General features: G+C 36.9%; 1 protein-coding gene across 5 annotated transcripts in view; it reads right to left on the bottom strand.

The window, feature by feature from the left end:
* The window catches only part of GRID2 (glutamate ionotropic receptor delta type subunit 2), a 637,614-nt gene that overhangs the window by 501,993 nt on the left and 112,855 nt on the right, over positions 1-22,766 (bottom strand). For all 5 annotated transcript variants that reach the window (XR_001554883.2, XM_015861346.2, XM_032444177.1 and 2 more), the window contains exon 2: positions 454-609. Coding sequence is in view for 4 of the 5 variants with exons in the window: in XM_015861346.2 (XP_015716832.1) it covers positions 454-609 (156 nt within the window). In the remaining variant the exon portion in view is untranslated. The remainder of the gene's footprint in view (positions 1-453; positions 610-22,766) is intronic.

The raw sequence follows: 22,766 nt of genomic DNA, 5'->3' as shown, positions 1-22,766 counted from the left end.
ACTATATTATTTTAAAAATGACAAATGTAATTGTTGTGAAAAAAAAAAAAAGTCATTAAATATTGAAGCATAAGGTTATCAACTCATTTAACTCATTTGACATGCTTTAATTTTCTAACCAATCCTTTTTAAGTAAGAATTAAATATTTTTCTTAAAACTCAGTTCTATAAAATAATTAGCAACTCCTGATATAGTAAATCATTTACTATCAGCATGAATTGGTGTTAATCAAAAACCATCACTTCATATTATTTACCCTGTACCAACTGGGAAAAAAAAAAGTGAAGATATAGACTTACTGATGTACCATTTTTCAATAGCCTTTACAGCACAACAGATGTAAACGGAAGTTTACAGCCTTAAGTCACTAGACCAGCACAAACCACAAATTCAAAACCAAAGGCAGTCTTTGATATTCTATGGAAAAAGAAGCCAAAAAAGTTGCATCCTACCTTCTTGAACTGCCTGAAATGGATTGTTGCCATCCACAAATGTCACTGAACACGTGATTTTCTCTGTTTGTAAGATTTCGTCATTCTGGTTGAGATCAGCAACTGCCATTCGAAAAACTTCCTCATCTTTTTTAGCAGATTCATCAAAAATCGCCCCTGGGAAATAAAGAAAAAGAACAAAGAAAAAAAAATAATAATGAGGTTGCACATTTCACTTACATTTCAAAGCATTAATCATAACCACTCAAGTCATATTTTATGCTGTAACTTCACCCCTTTGCTCACCCCTGATGAGCAGTTATCAAAACACAGAACCCAGAAGCTACATAGAATATAAAGATTTTCTGCATTCTGATGTAATTTAGGGCGGAAATTGAAGAGAAGCCTTTACTCCAGCTAGAAATAGTGGGGATCCTTGTCTAGACAAAGTAAATCATCTGTAGAGAAATACGGCCTAGAAATGAGAACTAATTACCTTTCCAAAAGGGAGGTTTAATACACAGAATAAACAAAATGGGCTAAGTTATCAGTTGCACATTATATTTAGTGATCATTAAAAGAAAAATAAAAAAAGAAATGAAGTTCAAATGAGGCAAGAATAGGTCTAAAATTGTAGCAGCACTGGGAACATGAGTTAGAACTTACAGCAGCAATCAATACATAGGTCAGCAGCTGATAAACTATTTCAGATCTAATTCCTATCAGATTTGTAAAAGAACCACTCCAGCTAACCATCTGTCAGTAAATTAAGTTGAATTGGTTAATTAAAGTTATTCCTCCCTACATGAACATGACAGAAAGTGACTGTTCTGCCCCATCCCCAAAACCTTCAAGCAGAGCATCCTCAATAGGAAACCATTAAATACAGAAGTTGGCGGCATAAGGCTTCCAAAGCTTGCACAGCCAGTTCTTCACATATTTCAAAAAAGAACAACCAGGATAGAGGGTGCCATTTTTTGCTTTCTCTAATCTCTGTTACTTTTAGCATCAGTAAGTTTCTATTGTTTTACATTTATTACTTATATTAACTATCTAAGCAGAGATGGCTCAAATCATAGTATGACAGACCTATGAAGAACGTTTTATTGTTTAAAGCCTCAAATCGTATCTGTGAAGTATTCAAGCACCTCTAAGTCTTTCATTTCTGTAGACAAAAGAGACACTGAAAGGATGCTTCAAAATTCAAAAATTTGAAAATTATATCTATCTATCTATATATTTTTTTTGAAATTTCTTAACTTTTCAGGCCTATTTATTCTTAAGCACCCACTGTCAACACTAAACTGAACTAAGACAGTGTATGCAATGAGACAGCCAAAGGGTACATATAATACTGATTACTCATGATCTCAAGAAAAAAAAAAAATCTGCAGTGGTGTGGGACAAGATTGATTTACAGGCAATGGCTACTTCAAGAAGTTAATTTCATATGCATTATTTATCATATATTTTCCACTGACCTCCAACACTCATCTCCCTGCCAGCACCACTCATTCTACACATGAGCATCTCTTCATACAGTCTGACTGCTTTGACTCAAACATTTTCCTCCTGCAGCTGCTGCCATCTGGAACAGCTGTTCTTTACCTCTCCACCTCATTCACCTGTCATCTCTGTGCAAATCTCAGTTGAAAAGATTCATTTTCTCCCTTGATTCTATTTCTTTTTTTTTTTTCTTTTTTCTTTCTTTCTCTCTCTTTTTTTTTTTTTTTTTTTTTTTTAAATTTAGCTCCATAAAGCAAAGCCTCACAGCTGAGAAAACACTTAGTATGCAAGATGCCACAAACTATAGCTTCTCCAAGAAGATGATTTTTGTATCCAAGTAAAATTTAAAGGTACAGGAAATCTACCTACTGAAATATCCTAGAGCATATTTCTGCTTATAATTTCAGAAAAGAGTGCTTGTTCTTTTGACCAAAATTACTTGTGCTTGTATGTTTGGTTTTGATGGGTTTTGTGTGTGTGTGTGTTTTTTTGTTTTCCGTAGGTATATTGGGGGACTGTTTTCATTTTTTTTCCTGTTGTTTTTTTTTTGTTGTTTGTTTGTTTGCTTTTGTGAAGGGAGCATATACCTATACTGACGATTACTACATAATGTAGTCATGTTTACTGCTAATAAACATTAAAAGGAAAAATTTTACATGGTTATTAAGTAATTAATTCCACAACAAATGCCACAGTAAAAGGAAGTGAACATGCACCTATTGAATACACACAGGGCAGTTGTTGACTCCACTGCAAACACCATGGCTAAACCCTTTCCAGCTAACTCTGTAGAGGATAGATTCTTATTCTACAGCTGAGAACTGTTGCCTTAGGCCTGGCTTTGTCCCCACAAATCAGGTAACTTACTGGGCAGTGGATACAGAGAAATCCAAGTTACCCAGAGTTTCTTCTGCAAGAGCCATCACAAAAATCCCTCTCAGCATCATAGCCCTGTCACTGGTTAGCAGAGAACTGCTCCCAAAACAGTGCTGTCACCAGTGCTGCAGCAAGTTTCTCAGAATCCTAATTCCTTTCAGACATGGTTGCCCCAATAAACTATGATTTTCTCTCATTTCTCAGCCTGAAGAACATCCTACCTCTAATAGCATCTGAACACATATAAAGCATAGGGTTTGATTAAACTCCATGCAGCATTCACAAATTATATTCTTCATCGTTACAGTACAACTGTTCCAGTTTTGCACTGCCTGTTTTAGGCAACATTTATGGCTCCATTTACCAGACACTACCTAAACAACACTGCTTCTGACATATTAAACCAGCTACATTACAGAAGTCAGACATTATACATGTGTTAGTGTATATCTTCATAGGTAAAACAAATGTATATAAAAGGACTGTAAAAAAGCATTACAGTAATAATTTCTGCTTGAGCAACCTAGACCAGATTCCTTCAGAAATTAAGGTTTTACCCATCAGAGGATCTAATTTAATTATACAAAAATCCTTTTGAGATAGACTAAAGACAACACTGTTCCTTTCAGGAGATATCACTGCACAGCACCATGTGCATTCAGCTTCAACTGTTAGAACAATTTTTATTTCATAATTGGTTTTCCAAGTTTGTTTAATTTTTCTTTTCAGATAAAACTAGAACACACAAAGCATCATCTGAAGCTTTTTCAAATTGTTCCTGTTCTTATAAATACGCTTGTTGATCCAAATGTTTCTTTCAACTGTTCGTCTATGCAACAATCAATATTATGCAATTTGTTAATTGTTGTTAGCTTTTCAAAAGAAAACTAATTTGAATGAAAACATACAGACATTTTTGGTTTGCACAAACATTGCTGAAATACAATCTATTTCCTGTGGCTTCAGGAGTTCTACTATGGTTAAGAGAAGAGAGATTTCTGATATGAATTGGGTCTCTCAGGGTTTTTCTAGATAGCACTAACTGCAGCACTAAACTTCTTTGCTTGATGAGGCTCGACATCATGCTGAAGTTTGGAACCTTATTCTTTCAAATACATTTTTTTTTTTAGCCAGCTCAAACAAAATTAAAGGAACTGAAGTATATCACACTTCAAAATGACTTTTACATGTTTTCTGCTTTCCTCACATAAAGCTCCAAAATGACAAAAATGGAATGAAACCACTTGTTTAAACTGTATTTTCAAAATGAACCCTTTCAGCTATGGGGGAAGGGAGGGGAAAGGGTATGTTTCAGGAAGTAACGAACAGCTGAAGAAACATAGCAAAATTATTTCTCCAGATACTGTGTCAAAATTGGTCTCTAGAACACCATATAAAAGTACAATTTGGCAAAGGAAATAGTCTTCAAAATGATACAAAATTAGATGCTGTTCCCTTTTCTACCCCTCATTGTGTACCTCAACTAAAACAGTTCTCATACTAAACATGCCATTTCTAACTATACTCAAGGAGTATTCCTATGCTTGCATCAGGAGCCAAAATGTTGACACAGCAATTATTTAACACCGGTTTCCTCCCCACCCTGTTTTATTAGCATGTCGTTACTTTCAGCTTTATTTCAGAATCTGGATGAAGACAGCACAAATGCAATTATCTAGCAGCTTTTAAAAATAAAAAACCTCAGCACATCAATAAAGTTCTGTAGCTTAGCAGAAAATTCTTAGTGTTTAACCATCTCACACCCTACGACGTCACCAGAAATCCGTCAATTGCAATGAACCTAGATGAAATCACGCACATACTTGCTACGTTCACTAAGTACTAATGACATTGTTAGGAGGGCATTCCAAAGACCACTTGTCCTACTGACCTCAATATACAAAAATATAATCTAACTTACATGCTATTGGTCATTTCTTGTGAAATTTCCTTAGTCTACTAGAAACAGCTCTGGAAACACAAAAATGGGACAGAAATTCATCATGTCTGTAAGCATGAAATGTAAAGAGATTTAAACTATGTTCCTGCTTCCATTGGCTAAGCAAAGAAGTAGTTAACTTCTTGCAGTGCTTTCAAGTATCATCCATGTATCTTATCTATGAAGATATGACATTAATCTCACAAAATTAAATACTTCATTTCAAAAATAAGGGGGAGTATATGGATTAAATGCCATTGCAAAGATAAGTCAGAGTTCATTTTCAGCATGTAAGCTTAATCTTCACTTTTTAATGTTACCCATACACACCTCATTAGCAAAAGCTATATATACTTAGCTCAGTAATACACTAGTTCAGAAGTCCAGGAATGCTTGGAGAGAAAATGAATATTGCATTCTTATTCTAAATGAGAAAACTAATGCAGCTGTTGGAAGGATAATGGTCATGTTGTTAACACTCAAAACTGGAAGCCAGGAATTTGGCTTTCTCAGTGACAATCCTCATATGAGATTTCCTGCAGAAATGTGAGCAAGTTGCCTTAAGTCTCACTCCCACCATGTGAAATTAGTTTCTGAGTACTTAAATCAATGGGGCTGATCCTGAGATACTGCATAGGATAAAATCCTGTGTTATCATGAGACAACAGGAATGTTCAGTGATTGGGAAAATTTGTCTAAAATCCATTCACTTTAAATCACAACAGCAAATTCCTGGCTAAACCACAGTCTGTCGTACCTGATCAGGTGAATATATACAAACTGAATTGGAAACATAATTATATAATGGAGCCATTGTCAACAAAAACAAGAGATGCCTGACATATCTGAGAATCTCACTGCTCTCATGGTAGGAATTTTAGAAGGTCATAAGCAGATATTTACCTTTGCCTTTGTAATTCCCATTATTACAGCATACACTGTGTACTAATGCAGCTGAACACTAAGTTTTATTCCTAAAGCATTCAGAGCTGCTGCAAGATTCTCTGTTGACTTACAAGTACTCATATGCAACGCAACCATGCAATCAAGTCTTGAATCAGTAATTGAAGGGAAAACATCAGCATGCTTTACTTTTCTCTTCTATGACAATTAATGGATGGGCCACTTGCTGGATAAGAAATTGAGTGGATGGTTGCACTCAGAGAATTGTAGTCAACAGCTCGATGCCCAAGTTGAGACCAGTGATGAGTGGCATTCCTTAGGGATCAGTGTTGGGACCAGTGTTATTTACCATCTTTGTAGGCAATACAGACCTTCAGCAAGTTTGCAGATGACACCAAGCTGAGTGGAGCAGATGACATGACAGAGGAAAGAGATACCAGAGGGACCTGGACAGACTTGAGAAGTGGCCCATGTCAACCTCATGAAGTTCAACGACTCCAAGTGGAAGGTCCTGGACCTGGGTTAAGACAATCCCAAGCGCAGATACAGGTTGGACAGATAATGGTTTCAGAACAGCCCTGAGGAGGAGGACTTGGGAGTGTCAATTAATGAAAGCTTCAACATGAGCAGGCAATGTGCACTCACAGCCCAGAAGGCCAACTGTACCCTGGGTTGCATCAAGAGAAGCATGACCAGCAGGTCAAAGGAAATGATTCTACCCCTCCACTCTGCTCATATGAGAACCCACATGTAATACTGCATCCAGTTTTGGGGCCCCCAGCAAAAGAAGAACATCAAGCTGTTGGAGGAGATCCAGAGGAGGGCCACAAAGATGATCCGAAGACTGGAGCACCTTCCCAACAACGATAGGCTAAGAAAGCTGGGGCTTTTCAGCCTGGAGAAGAGAGTGTTCCAGGGGGACCTAATAGCAGCCTTCCATTACCTGAAGGGGGCCTATAGGAAAGCTGGGGAGGGACTTTCTACAAGGCCATATAGCAACAGGATGAGGGAAAATAGCTCTATACTGGAAGAAGGTAGAATTAGACTAGAGATTACAAATAAATTCTTTTCTGTGGTGATGAGACACTGGTACAGGTTGCCCAGCAAGGCTGTGGATGCTCCCTCTCTGAAAACGTTCAAAGTCAGGTTGGATGGGGTCTCTCTTGCAGGCAAATAATTTCAAACAAATAACAGGATTAAAAATAAAAAAAATAAAATAAAAAAAAAAAGAAAGAAAGAAAAAAAAAGATCAGAGCTATGTGATTGCTTCACTGTAAGACTGGGATAGGAAAAAAGAGCCCTTCTTCATCAGAAGAATGCAGATTCTTCTGTGTTTATCAGAGAACTTCTGATAAACTTCTGATATTCCTCTTCCTTCTCACTTTCTTTTCCTCTCCTATTAGTCTACTACACAGTTCTGGAAGTATTAAGGTTCTTTGTCAAGTTGACAAATAAAATCAAGCTTTTTAATGTTACAAGCTTTTCTGAATTAATTTACATATAGTGAGAGACAATGCCTCAGGTATTGTACATCACACCTACTAATTACAAAGCAATAAAGGCTTTCTAGAAAAGCAGAAACAGAAGCTTGAGGGTATAAAATTCACTGTCTTTTCCTTTTCTATCACAAAACTTAGTTTTAACATGATTAGCAGCAATCAATTCATTTGGCTGCAATAGGTGCTGGAGTTCTGTTGTGTTCTCAGGAAATTTTGAGATGTATTGCTCTTGCAATTTCAGTGATTAAGCACACTGGACTTCTTATTTTTCTCACCTAATTCTGTTGCTGTGGATACACATAAGTGTCACTGGGAATTATGTTCACATTTGGAAATAACAGATTCTAAGATTTTCTCCTCCTTATTTACACTGTCTGTCGGGCACATATGCACAAGCACAAACACATTCCAATCACTGTTGATTTATTTTGAGCTCATCCTGACAGACATTCCTAATTGTTCTCAAGTTCCAAGCCACCATTTAACACTTAAGTTTAATACAAATGATGCCATTTGTCATATTCTTCTGCTGAATCTCCTTAATCTCATAAAACAAACAAACAAAAACCAGCTGTCATTTGCTAGCCTCTTTCTAGGAAAGATTCTTCTTGTCTAGAGAGGAGAGTAAGATAAAACAATTCAGTCCTGATAGAAATGCTATCCACAGAATCACAAAATATCCTGAGCTGGAAGGATCATCAAGTCTCACTCCCACCTCCACACAGGACCACCCAAAATTCAAATCCTATATCTGAGAGCACTGTCCAAATGCTCCTTGAACTCTGGCAGCCTAAGGCCATGACCAGTGCCCCAGAGAGCCTATTCCAGGTTCGCCACCCTCTGGTAAAGAATGTTTTCCTACCACCCACCCTGTCGCAGCTCCATGTCATTCCCTCAGGTCCTGTTGCTGTCACCAGAGAGCAGAACTCAGTGCTGCCCCTCCACTTCCATGGCTGTAAGCCCCCATGAGCCCTCCCATCATCCTCTGCCATGGACTGATCAAACCAAGAGGCCTCAGCTGCTCCTCATATCTCTTGCCCTCCAGACCTTTCACCATCTGTATACTCTAATAGTTTTGTCATCTACACAATAAATAACCTAAGGTATTTTTTTAAAAGTGACTCTGAAAAATCTCCTGGTAAATACTAAAATCTCTTATCACATGCTCTACATTGTCATTAAATGAACCACTCCCTGTAGAAAATGAATGTACACAACTACTATGTTAAAAGATGTAACAATCAGCATACACCTTACATTTGTTTATAGTTATCTAACTTGTGGCATATATTGCAGAGCTACAATGATTTTCATCCAGCAAATCCAAAAATACTGCACAAATATCAGTTACATTGTTGGAGACTGATGTCTATTAGTGTATTTGAAGCAGGTCATGATATCGCTATAAACAATATGTATTATATACTGATTACCTCTCACCAAATAAGAATGAGGGTATCTGCACACTGTTCCACTATAAACATGATGTGGTGATTAACTACAGAGACTGAGTATTCACATTCATTATGCAATAAATGATCTGATAATAATAATAATGAGAAGATTTTCATGTTTTCTATCTTATCCATAAATATCAAGATGGGGTCTAGCTGTGAAAAGCATCTGGTTTGGTGGTTCGGTAGACACTGCTGTCACATTATTAATGTCCCATGCAAAAACTTGGGGTGGTAACAATAAATCTGCTGAATAGTATCCGCATTTTTCAAAGAAATATTTAAAAGATGCTTTATAATGTACGTTCAGAGTTTGCTTATATGTTGTTTTAGAACCAAAGCAAATACTGATTCAACGAACTATTTAATCACCTTCATTAGCCCATACTTGTGATTGCAAGAACACCTCCTAAAGCAATGTCAGTGCAGATAAATACATCATAAAACCCGTGAACAGCTGTTAAGCATTTGTCATTGTTTACTACCTTCTGCAACTACATCACATTTTGCTTTGGTAATTTTTGAAAGATAAACCAAATGATGCAAACTACTGTTTAGAGATGGGGAGAAAACCAGTCAAACCCTTTCTGTAGGTCATGAAGCAGCTGCTGTAAGTTACTCTACTAGTAGCTGAACTTAAATGGGAATAAGATTACCAGTATGCTATAGGTGTTAATAAGGTATAGACATACACCTACATACACAAAAGTGCAAAGACTATAATGCGAGATGTTTTTGTTAGTTTGTTTTGCCCTTCATATTTCTCTTCAAAATTTACTCAAGTATTTTATTTTTTTTTTTCTAAATAGCTTAGTTTTTTCATGTGGTGGAGCACTCTGGCCTGAAGTACTGAAATACAGGTACTGACGTTGAATACTGCCGTTGGGAGAATATTACAGGAATAAAAGGGTTTTTTTGTTGTTGATTTTTTTTTTTTTTTTTTTTTGAGTACCACACTGTATAAATCCAGGCTTTATGTTGTAGATTTCATTATAAAAAAAAAAGATAAAGAGGTGCTGAGTCAGCATATCACTGAAAAGTACAGACAGATAACTTCAAAATATATTGCTTCTAAAACTCTATCTGATCCTACATGAAGTGTCATGAATACCATGGTCAAGAATGAAATGACAACAGAGAGAAAAGCTACAAGGAAAAATGGGTTTATGTGCTCTTCTAAAAATGCAAAAACTGACTCTGAAATTAATCCCTTCCTTAAACAGCTTTTCTTTTCTTTAGAGGTTTTTATTCTGCTAGAATGGAGGCATTCAACAAATCTACACACAAACACACTCTTTGAATGAAAATGGGAGAAACCCAGTAATCTAGCTTCAGTCACCTAGCAATATTTTCTTGTAGAGGCAAGGTAGTCCAGTACAATGTCATTTTAATTTCAGTTAAAAATTAACATACATTACCCCCTTTTAACTCTTATGTTACACAAAGGTTAGCAAATCCAGGATCAATCTGATTCAAGTTTCAACATAAATGTCCTAAGAAACACTTTCCAATAAAAACTTCCCAAAAAGGGTGCATATAACCATGTCTCTAACATGTTTCCCACATGCTTCTCAGACTAAGAGAACTAATGATACTCTACTTAATTCTAACATTCATACTCCAATTTCGTTAACAGGACGACACAACTTCCTCTAAAACTTGCAATCTAAACATTCAGGGCTCAAAGAGACTGCACAATCACAGACTTTGCAAACTTAAGCTGCATGCCATTTTTTTATAGAGCGGCATAACTTTTTTTTTAGATAGATAGATAGATCTTACATACTTTAGAGAAGACTTTGTACTTTTCTAATTCATAACTTTCAAGTATGCCTAGAATAAATAAATAAAGCCTTGCAGAAAATAAATCACAGATAAAATGAGTTAGACTTAAAGATTTTCATCCAATAAATTCCGATAAAATTTGCTCATACTTTTTGCAAAAAAGGAAGCAGAAATGAAAACAGAGAACGAATTTCAAACTAAATAAGACTCCCAAACATGACTGAAAAGATCAGTCATAAATTCCTTCAGTTCTCTGCTGCATTTAAACTTCCTGCTTTGTTTTTATTAACACTGCAGTTCTGCAGTAACATAAAACTCCTTGAAAATTATAACACTATCATACATCTATGAATTTACATTTTCCAAAGATTCACTGCAAGTCAAATAAATGCATTCGAGTTCTGTTAAAACAGTTTCCAAGGAGCATCACATAAGCCATCAATTAAAAATACATAACATAATTCCTGATTTTAAGATGAATTCATCTATTTCTTATATTAGTTTCAGTTAATTTTGTTGTCTTAGAAGGCAGAGTTTCAAAGCAAGAATGAGAGCTGCTGTGCTATTTCCACACAGCATGGGATGTGCCAGGCACCTGTATCAGTCCAAATACTCCCCGCTCTTTTTCAGACCTTTTTGGGAGACTTCCTAACATGGTGCTGCACAACAGGATATGAGCAAATCTAAGGCTGAAAAATGCCTCAACCAGCAATATATTTTCCTGGAAAGTGTGTATTTCCAAAGAGAAAAATTAAAATTCAGGTCTGTAGAATTGCAATAATTTTGTCCTATGTTCTAACGTACAAGAGTAAGAGTTAAGATGAACTTGCTGCTCTAACATTTAGTAAAATAACCACAGAAAAAATAAATGAAGCATACTTTCCATTTCCAAGTACACAGTTGCTATGAACTCAAATTGCCTGCAATTTACTAATATTTTTGAGAAATCAGCTTGACATTTAAATCACTGAAGAAATGATTTTGGTTTCAGATACTCCTTAAGAGAGTAATACAAGTGAGTGATTATATCCCTATTTTATAGTTTAAAGAATATTAAGAAGATACGCAGTAACTTGCACAGACACTCAAAATAATTATTCACCTGTTAAAATTAGAAGAAGGTACAGTACTGCTGATTGCTTATTCAGAGGATCTTATGTTTTATGCTTAACCATTATAATCTGGGAACAGTGATGCAAAAATTATATTATTTTGTTATTATTATAGGTCCTAACTTCTATGGAAATTTCATAGGAGAAGGTGATGGGGGAGAGGACATGAAGTGTCTATAAGATGAAGGTGATGAAATAATCTGTGTACTGTCTTGAAAATATTTCTATCTTAAAGAAATAGTATAAACTGTACTTAAGCTATGATTATTAAATAAATTTAATGTACTGCAAATTGGACAATAATGCAGGCTGGAAAGCAGCTAAAGAAAATTAAAGTGTACAGGATGAAACAAGAAAGATCTTATGAGGTCAACCATAGACAAACATTCATTGTAAAGACTGAAAATAAATAAATATTTTTTAAAAATAAATAAATAAAATGCTCCAGAAATGACATTCACAGAAGGACAAAATCTTTTTTACTGTTATATGGTCTCTGCTGATCAATTCAAGGTTGTAAATGAGGAAGCTGTACTTCTGCAGTTGCTAGTTGCAGCTAGAAGAATGTTTTAGAAATTTTTCCTCTTAATTTCAAAAACTGATAACAAGTCATGAAATTCTGTCACCCAGAATGAATCATAAAAATAGATTTTCTTTTTAGCAAAGCACTAATATATCCTAAAACATTTCCTGCTACCATACTCAGAAGAGCCCACGGTTTTGGGTTGAGTCAGCAGAAAAAACTGCCTGTAAACAATGTGCATTTTATTTTCTGTCACATCTGGTTACTACCCAAGTGATGAACGCACAGGGAAACCTCTGCAAGAAGCATAACCTTCACACTTCCTTTTTTGTAGTGGCTTTTAATATTTGCCACTCTCCCAACTAACTAGTTTAAGAAACCATCTTCCTTACATACTGCTTCTGAAACTATGATAAAGTAATTCCAGTAATCTCTCTATATAGGAAATACGAACAGCAAATAAACTCAGAAATGATTTAACAAAGCACAAGGAGACAGGTTATTTTCAATATCACAGTATGAATTCTGCCCTCCTATGCACTTAAACTACTTCAACAGATACATTTGCTGCAGTTTCTAGTCAGTTCTGTGTTAATAAAGTCTTTCTGTGGTTTGGGAAAAGAGCAAATCTCAGTGTTGCTTGGACGCTTTTCATGTGATGAGATAATAAATCTTTAAATTGTGTTTACAGGCTTTTAATCTCGTTATTATTGTATTATTTACTTACAGCAATTTTTGTAGTCATTATTACCATATTATTACTAATAAATACTTCAACTTTAACGTGAGACCATTTCTGGAGGGAGAATGCTGAAGGTATAACCAGAAATCTACTTCATATAAATGCCTCGTGTCCATAACTTCCAGTATTTGATTTCCTTAATGACAGATAAAAAAAAAAAATCCCTGAAACTGTAAGCCCTGCTTACCCAGCATTTTTCCAAAGACAGGAAAATTGTGTGCATGTCTTTTTGATGTGTTCCTATGCTTAAAGAAATCTAAGAGCTCATTATGCTATACTTAGTAGTAGCAAAAAGTAACTTCTGGGAATTAGATCACAACAGCAGGCATGAGTCCCAAATCCACTGTTTTGGAAAGGGATCGTTTCTTTGCTGAGATCATGATTTCCCACAATATCTAAATAATCATCTATTGCTAACAAAGTAAGTTTTATCATAAGATAAAATTCTTCAGGAAAAGGAAAATCATACTGACTAGGACTTGAGAGCTACATTGTTAATGTGCTGCATAGTAACATAGCACATATATCAAACTAGCACTCAATGAATAGGAATATTTTCTGAAGAAGGGGGACAACAGAAAGAATTAACATTCAGATCTCTTCCATATTCTACGTTCCAGTTACAATTCATTATGAACTTGTACTGAAATATGCTTCAAAATTAAATTTAAAGTTGAAAGCATACAACTTATCTTGCAAATAATAATAATAATAATAAATTAAAAAATTAAAAAAACAACACAAAACTACCATCGACAGCAGAAGCAACAAAATAAAACCAAACCAACAACAAAAAAACTCAAGGTGTAGAAACCACAGCCCCTTGAAGGTAAGGGTGGGAGTGTGGACAGGGAGATTCATTATAATGGCAGTGAAATCAAACGGTATTTCCCTAATTCTTAGACTGAAGAGCATTCTCTTTTTATCATTACCCTTCCAGTCTCCAGGCCTTCATCGAAACTTCTGTCAGTTCCTTTTACAGTGCAAGTGGGAAAAAAAAGCCTTGCTAGGAACTTGGTACACTATCAACTTTTTCACCTTTTTAAAGGCACAAAAAGAACATTAGTTTCTCCTATAGCCTTAGAAATAGAATGCCAAACAACACTCCTTAAAGCATGAGAAGAAATTATACTAGGCACTGAGGAAGGGACTAGAGTGCACAGCTATGCCAAGTGAATCTCTGCCCATTAGAAGCTTCTCACTTCTCCCTACTTCACTTCATACTCATAATTTTGGATCACTAAACTTCCAGTTTGTTTTTCTTGTTTGGTTGGTTTTGTTTTGTTTTTCTGGATAGTAGGACATCTTATCTTCACTAGTGATGAAAATACCCATGCTGGCTACCAGAACTCTTAGATGGTGGCCAGAACATATTCATGGGACACAGGTCAAACTCTTGAGACCAGAAAATACTGAACAAAAATCTCTAGTGTTGCTTATGAGTTCTTTGACTACATACTAGTATACAGAAGCAAATGATGAATGAGCCCATGCTCCAGTATACTTCATAGATAAGACTTGTTATGCATCTGATTCCTGCAGAAGATTTAAAACTGTAAATCCCAAGGGACTTTCACAATATATATTCTACTTGTCATAACTCAGGAAAGAACGAAGGTATGCTTACAGAAACTAAGACATGGCTAAAGTTTCAACAGTCCTCTTCAGTTATCTTAGAAGAAACTAAAGTACCAGTATAAAGGAACATGGTTTTAAGTTGAAGGAGGGAAGGTTTAGGTTGGATATCAAGGGAAAGTTCTAGAAAAAAAAAATAGTGCAGTTCCATTTCATATGGAATTACGGAACCATTTGAGATGGAATAGACATTTAAGGGTCATCTACTAGTCCAACTTCTACATACTCATGCATTCTCCAAAATAAAGAAGCCAAAGTGCATTTTTTAAATAAAGAAACAGCACGTCACAGTTTCAAAACAAAGGCAGAAGCTTCTTAAAGTATAATAGTAATAGAAGATCATTTGTGATTTATGAGTTATGTTCTCAATATCACATGAACGACAAAGACAACTATGACTATTTCATTGCAATCTTAAATGTAAGCATATATAGTCCATAATATGAGTCAATGTCTCAAACTTCATTTCTCCAAATTGATGATATTCGCAAAAATAAGGATAATAAAGCAAACATGTAATGTGAAAAGCAGCAAGTCAGGACAAGTTTGAAGGCTCAGTTCTGCTTCATTTAAGTCAACACTTATGCTACTAAGTCATAAAATCTTATAGTATTCAAGCTACATCCCTGGGATCAAAAATAATACTCAAGTCCACAGCAGGAGATGGGAAAAACACATACAACATAATCACAATATACCGATCAGAAGTATTTAAGCAAACATATTCACCACTTCAAATTGAAAGGAAAAATATCTTCCAATAAGCTTGAATAACAAGATTTTTTTCTCACTGAGCACTGGGGACTGAAAACAGGTAGGAAATGGAGACAGGTTTATATCAACCATGGGAAACTAAGAACTTAGCTCTTACTCAGTAGAACAATAAATCACCTGAAGTTAACAGACTGAAACCATTCCCCAGAAATCCTTCTGTACTCATCAGTTTAAATTACACCATAAAAGACTGTATTGAATCTATTTACTGTTTTATTGCAAATCCTACAAATGGGAGTCAGGGTGACAGTGAAGCCCTGGAAGCTGCAGATGAGATTTAAGGAAAGGATAAAGAAAAGAGGAAAAGAAGAGGCAAAAAATGGCAGGTTACTAAAATGGTTTCTACCTTGGCATTATTTCTGGCTGATTTACAGTGGAACTGGAAGCATTATCCAGGCAACCTGAAGGGGACTCAGTTGTTTTGCATCTGAATGCTATTGTGCAAATGAAGTACTGTACCACAGTACTGCAAATACAGAGTAATTATGTATCATTCTCAAGCATATCTCTTGCCAAATTTCAGGGCTTTGCAGGTGATTAAATAGTGGCTTGCTGTTTTATTTAAAGGAAAACGTGACAAGGCTGCATGTCAAATGCAAGGTAAACATATTCTTGAAAAGCACTGATAGCATGCTGCCCTGCCACTTCAGTGAAGATAAAGTGACCTGAACCAAAAAACAGCATTTATAGAGGGCAGACACAGCCTTTTTCCCTACACTTTTCTGTAAGCTTAAATTCTCACGCTGTGCAGCACAAGAGAAAATCTTGCCAAGTTAACATTCACTGACTGATTTACAAAACAGGTTTTTCCCATGCAGGCATATTATTCTTTATCACGATTATTATAAACTCAGCAAATCTTTTAAAGCTGCTCACTAATTCAAACCCACCAGGACCATCAATTTGTGACTGAAGAACATAGCCTAAAGAAATTTCTCTATATATTGTGTGAGGAAGAGACACTTCCTGCAGCTTTTCTGCCTTTGAGAGGCACGCATGCCAAGTGCTGACAGGAGAATGAATAGAGCCAGTCATGCTAAACATGCATCCTATTGTTTTGGGCTGTGTCGGTCAGATACACTGTCAACACATTTTCTATTTCTCCCCCTGCCTCCCCCATCACCATCTTTTGTTGCTGTTGTTGGCAACTTACACTCATCCCGTTGAATTCAGTCAGAATATGCTGCAAACCATGCTGCATCTGCCGGAGCCACTCTTTTAAAGAAACACATGGACTCTCTTCTGAACAGTGGGGATTTAATTTTTATCCAAAAGGGCTGCAGAAGTAACCCCTTGGGAAGCAGGATGTGTTTTCCTCTTTTGAAACCAAAACAAATTTCTTGAGGGAAATTCACTATTATCTCCTCACTACAAGGAGAGAGTCTAAAAAGCAGGACCTAACTGGGAGAAGATCTGTCTCCAACATACACACAAGTGAATATCAACACAACATAAGTAAGCATACATATAACCCCACACACACATACACACATAAGTGTGCTTCTATTATATTTTTATATGGAACAAACAGGCTCAAAAGTGAAGAGTCTATCAAAACCAAACAGGAGATCTTCAAACAATAGCTCCAATAGCTGGCCAATCAGCCACTGCCTGAAGAGTGAATGCTCCACAAGCATTTGAGATCATTCCTGTTCTACTACTACAATACTGTGTTTCCTCCTCCCCCTTCCGCCCCCTCACCCCCCCACCCCCACCCAGCTTTTCGAAACCATATATATAAATGAGTCAAAGTTAAATAGTCAGCGTTAATTAAAACTATTTCGTAAAATGATTATAAATGATAAGAATAAGGAAGGAAAAATGTTATCTTCTAGAAAAAGGTTTTAACTACTGTAGCACAAACTGATGCAATAGTTTTCTGAACATGTGCATTCCATGATTTCAGCCTGTGAGGCTTAGGTCCTGCTCAGGCTGATTTGTCTGCCAGTACATAAATACGCGGGTGAAAAGAATAGCTATGAGAGTTAGAATCAAACTCAGAACTTCTGGAGCAAGGACACTGACTTACAAGACCATAAAAACTATGAGGTAGTTTATATATGTATACACACACATATATATACACACATTATATGCGACATATATATAGATACATACATACGAGTAAGAGGCCATGCTTTTGCACTATTGCTTCAAATTTTGCTAAGGATGGACAAATCCAAGCAAGTCCTGGGCAAGTATTGAGAAATCCTTTGAGGGACACAGATGGACAAGGCCAGGGACAACAGGAGAGTGATAAGCTGCAGATGAATGGCCTTGAAGTGGTCTTTTGTGTGGGCTTTTCTTGAGGAAGATGGTCGTCTCAGGAGGTGCTGCACATGACTCTTACCCAAGCAAGCACCCAGGAATGTCAGATAGCCAGGAGAAAGGAGGATAAAAGAGGGATCAACAACCATGAAGTTAGGTTTTCTGACATTAGATTCCTTGCGACCTGACACCAACATGCTGAAGAAGATGCATGCATGCTGAAGAACAAGATAGGTATCCGGCTTCAGATCCCTCTCTGCTGATCTGCTGCTAACGGACTCTCCTGGGCCTGCTCCTTGAGATCCTGCTGCTTCCTCCAACACCTGCTCTGCACTGATTGGCTTTGCTACTTCTGGCCTGCCTGCTGCTGCTCCCCCCTGCCCTTTTGCCTTGGACCAACGGAACAATGTGTGAAGGGACGCTGCTGCATCCAAGGGGTGACTATCCCCACTTTACGCAATTCTTTCTTCCTACCTTTCCTATCCCCTGCTTTCCCCTCCCCATCATCCTAATGCTCAGTAGTCACCACTCGCCCTTCCCTATCTTCTCGGTTGATAATTATTTGTAATAAACTGGTCTGACCAACATTTGAATCATTGTTTCTTAATCTCACGCCGGGTATAATATATCAAAAGAACCTTGTCTCCCTCCTATAAATTGGAATGAGACAATACCTCAGCCACTATGAATTAAATCAAAAGATGATAAAAGTATGTATGTTGCCAGAGTCCTGGATAACATGCATTTGAAGGAAGCCTGAAATTACAACCTACAAAGAGAGAGTGTCTAAGTGGTAGATAGCATAAAGTCATCCTGATAGGCAAAACAAGTAAGACAGCAATATCTATTCTTTATCAATCACACAGATTGCATCATGTTAGTCTTTTTAACCTTCAGGGGGAAAGACTGGCCTATAAAAGGCACAAAGTGATAAAATTAAAATAAAAGAAACAAATGATGTTGTGGAAAAGGAAGATGACTATCAATCTGAGTTAGGAATTTTTGTTATCCAAAAGAAAATGAGAATACTTTCTACTTCAACTATCCTAAAAATAATAGCTAGAAGTTGCATAAACCTATTTCCTTCCAGGGGAGACTAGAAAGAGGAAGACATTCTCTAAGGGTCTTAAAGGTTACCCTTTACCAGTAAGCTACTCACTAGGAGATTTTCAAAATCTATTTACGTTACTTCTGATAGCACCACTCAAGTAGGAAACATTTGCTAGATTATTGAGTAGTCCCATGTTGCTTCCAACTCTGCACATTTAAGGAAAAAGAAGGGGAAAAAATGAAATGACTTGCCAATGACAAGATCTTTAGCAAATATTTTTGAGTAGCACAGTAGTATTAAATATACTGGATGATGTGTTCTGCATTAATCAGGACCTACTGTGAATGATTTTTAGAAATCCCAGTTCTCTCTCCTTTTTAAGGTGCTATTCAATGAAATCCAAAATTTCTAAGATGCACTGTCTTCAGAATCTGGAAACACAACAACTCTCCATCAGTAATTTCTTTTCACATATATGTGCTTCAAAACTTGAACTTACTAACTAGGTAATAACATCGAATACCTAATAATACTATTTTCACCCTTTGGGAAACCTCCTCGACTACAGCACAATCAAGTAGGGGTCCCCTTAAAAAGCCTCATCATTTTCCTCCTTAATCTTGGTTTTCAGTTCTCTATTCACACACATTGCTTCTCTTTTCCACTCTCTTCTCACCTCATCTCTTTACTTTCTCAGCACTTAGCTTGTTCCATTTTTTATTCCTTTAGCTTTGCTCCATTTACTACACGATCACCAATTCATTCCTTACTTTAGCCACTAAGCTTTTGCATTTCGTTGTCATATTTATCAGAAACATGTTATCAGTTTCCTGTGGCATATCCTGATTGTTTTGCTGCTTTTGAATTCACTTCCTTGCAAGCTAAACATGTAAATGTGGAGGAGCAAATGAAGAACATGCGTAAGCCGTTAGAGAAAACCCTCTATATACTTACAAACCAATTCAGAAGCCTACATCAAATTCAAAACATCATTACAATACAATTTAATCCTTCCAAACAGACATAAGAGCAGAGCAGTTCATCATTTACGTTTTGACACTATTTTCTGAAAGGAAAAATAACACAATTTTTCCAAAGACTTCTGATAATAGTCAGTTTCCAGTTTTCCAGAAATGGTATGAAGAAGAGTATGTTGAAAGTAATGCAATCATTTGATGTAACACTGCTTTGAGTTAAATATCATTCATCGCAACTGGAGAGCTAAGGTAGAATCTGTCTTGACCTCAGATTTGCCTAGTGATTCAGTAACAAAAGAAAAATCAGTAGAATCCATGTTCTGATGAAATATAAATTAATCTATCAAATGATGAATTCAGGAAGTCAGTTAATCTTTGTTTGCATTGCTCTTTGGAGCCTTAGGAAAGTGCTATTTTCACTCAAATAGCTAAGAACAGAAAAGTTTTACTATAGTTACCTGTTTTCCCTCATCAGATTAACACTAGGCCATTCTTAGACACATGAACTTTTAATGACTGCATACTTGCTATTTTATCAGAAGATGCTCTGCTTACTATAATAAGATTGATCAGTAAGATGCCCTGACTACAATAAGGGATGTCACTGAAATCAATCAGTCCTAGAACAACAGCAAAAACCTCTATCATTTTTCAGAAATTCAGTTTCCAGCTTCAGAGATGTCATTTTTCTGGGAGCAATGGTGCTAATTACAATACACAACAAAGAGCATCTGGAATCTAAAAATCAACTTATCCCTGTGTAAAGATCTCCACTGGGCACTGAATCAGGCTGTTACTGCAGATCAGCCAGTGTAATTCTCCTCGATGTGTCAGATGTTAATGAAGTTAACATGGGAAAGAACAGCACACAGCAAACAGCTGATGACAAAATTGCCTAAAGCATTCAAGCTACCACTGAACCTGCCCATCAGGCATGATTTCACAACCTCCTGAAAAGCTTTCAAACTCCAGACAAAATATTCTGTTGCTGTCATTAAAAGGCAACTCAGTGACTTTTCTTAATCCATTAACAGTGGTCACTGTTACTTCTGCTTAGCAAGAGGCAACATTCTGCACTACTAAAAAAAACAAAAAAAACAAAAAAAACAAAAAAAAAAACCACAAGGAATTTTCAGCCTACACTAAGAAAAGTTTCATCTTCTGAAGACTACAAAATCAAAGCAACAACTAGTGCAGACCTTTACCACTTCCAATTCACCTCTCCCTCAGACAAAAGAGATTCAGAATTCATGTTCTGCTCTATTTGCACTAGACCAGGCCTGCTGACAACTGACAGGAGTAGCTTATCCCACTGGTGGAAAGGGGTCTTAAGATGGGAGTTGGGAAGGTTCATTGATAGAGCTTTAAACTAGGTACAAAGGGGGGTGGGAGTGTAACTGGGGTCCAATGGCATCCTGTCCTGTATCGGGAATGCTGTGGTAAGCAGGTAAGTAGTCCCACCCCTATACTCAGCACTGGTGAGGCCACACTCAAGTACTATGTTCAGTTTTGGGCACCTCAGTACAGAAAGGACAATGAGGTGCTGGAGCAGGTCCAAAGAAGGGCAACAAGGCTTGTAAAAGGCTTGGAGGACAGACTGAAGGAACTGAGGCTGTTTATTCAAGGGAAGGGGAGGCTGATGAGAGACCTTATTGCTCTTTTCCGATATCTGAAAGGTGCATATAGCAAGAGCGGGAGTGGTCTCTTCTCACTGGTTACAGGACGAGGGGAAATGGCCTCAAGATGCACCAGACTGTTTCAGGAAAAAGTAAGGTAAATATCAGGAAAAACTTCACAGAGAGGATGGTTAAGCACTGGAATAGGCTCCCCAGGGAGGTGGCTGAGTCACCATCCCTGGATGTGTTTTTAAAAACCATTTGGATGTGGTGCTGAGGGTTGTTAGAATTAGGGTAGTATGGGTAGGTTTGTGGTTGGACTTGATGATCTTGAAGGTCTTTCCAATGTGAGCAATTCAATTCTATGTCTTTTTTTCCTCTTGGAGGCATGCTGCTCTCACAAAATTTGTAAGATTGCCTCAGACACCCCACATTGAATTAATTCCATCTCCACTAGTGAATAAGTACAGATGTATAAAAACAGAATATGGATGCTGCTCCAAAAGTAATGCCTCCCATTTATTTCCTTGGAAACTGCAACAGATAGAAAGAGCATAATAACAGTAGTTGATAGAGAAAATTCTCAGCTACAAAACAGTATTCTCAACATAGTCATCACCACTAGCTATGCATTTTCTCCAGCAATGAGCTAAAGCCTACATGCTGCACTTATGACAGTATGTATGGCTGTCTGGAATGTGGCCTTTTTTCACATCATTGTTATCACTGTTGAAACATACCTCTTACTGCCTCACTGTGCTCACATCCACTGTTTGGTCTCCAATAACATTCAACGAGTGTCAATGAATATCAAGTGCAATCATTTTTTTCCCACATGGAGGGCAGTGACACCTTTTTTTCACATGCATTTTCATGTCAGATGCCATTTTGTTAGACCACCCCTCTGCTGGTATCTGTTGCACAACAATAAAATGTAAGGAAATATTGGTGGGCAGGACCAGTCTCTACTGCCATATCCCCAACAGCCACCTCTGCCATCATGGGCCAACTTAATAAAACATGAGACATTACTTCTGGAGTACCCCATATATTAACTTTACAGTCATAGACCTACCTTTGAAGACTGCCTCTCTAACTTAATAGCTATCTAGCTGATTGAAAGTCCAGCAATATTAGATTTGCAATCAAGAACCTCGAGTCCTCTGACCGGCTGGTAACAAAATAATGTAAATGGAAATTAACTGCAACTCAGTCCGGTTCTGTACAGGGAGCCCATGGATAACTTACCCAGCCTAATTATCTCAAATGAAATATTAAAAGACACATAAGGCTTCTGGTACTCAAGTTACCTCATTTTAGATACCCAGTAGCATCTTGATTACTGCACCATGCTCTGTGGACACTCTGTGTTTGTTCCTTATAATATGCTTTTAAAAAGCAATATTGCTGCTTTCTCAAATAGGAAACCTGAAACACCTTCTTTGCTCTTCCTCACATCTGACAGATGTAAAAACAACATATTATTCTCTAAGAAGAAATGAATAGCATATACTTTGTGTAATTGTCTCAGCAAATCCAGTCTTGTTGCTCTGATTTCTAAAGGGAAGCACATGGTTGTGTGCAAGGAGGTTTTCTGGAGGTCACTTGAGAATATACTTTATTCACCCGATCTGTGTGAGGTTCTGGATACTCAGCACGTCTAACCACCAGATC

Source organism: Coturnix japonica, chromosome 4 (assembly GCF_001577835.2).
Source record: "Coturnix japonica isolate 7356 chromosome 4, Coturnix japonica 2.1, whole genome shotgun sequence".
In the NCBI taxonomy this organism is placed as follows: Eukaryota; Metazoa; Chordata; class Aves; order Galliformes; family Phasianidae; genus Coturnix; species Coturnix japonica.
The sequence above is the reverse complement of the archived record's forward strand: the minus strand, read 5'-3'. Positions and strand labels throughout refer to the sequence as shown.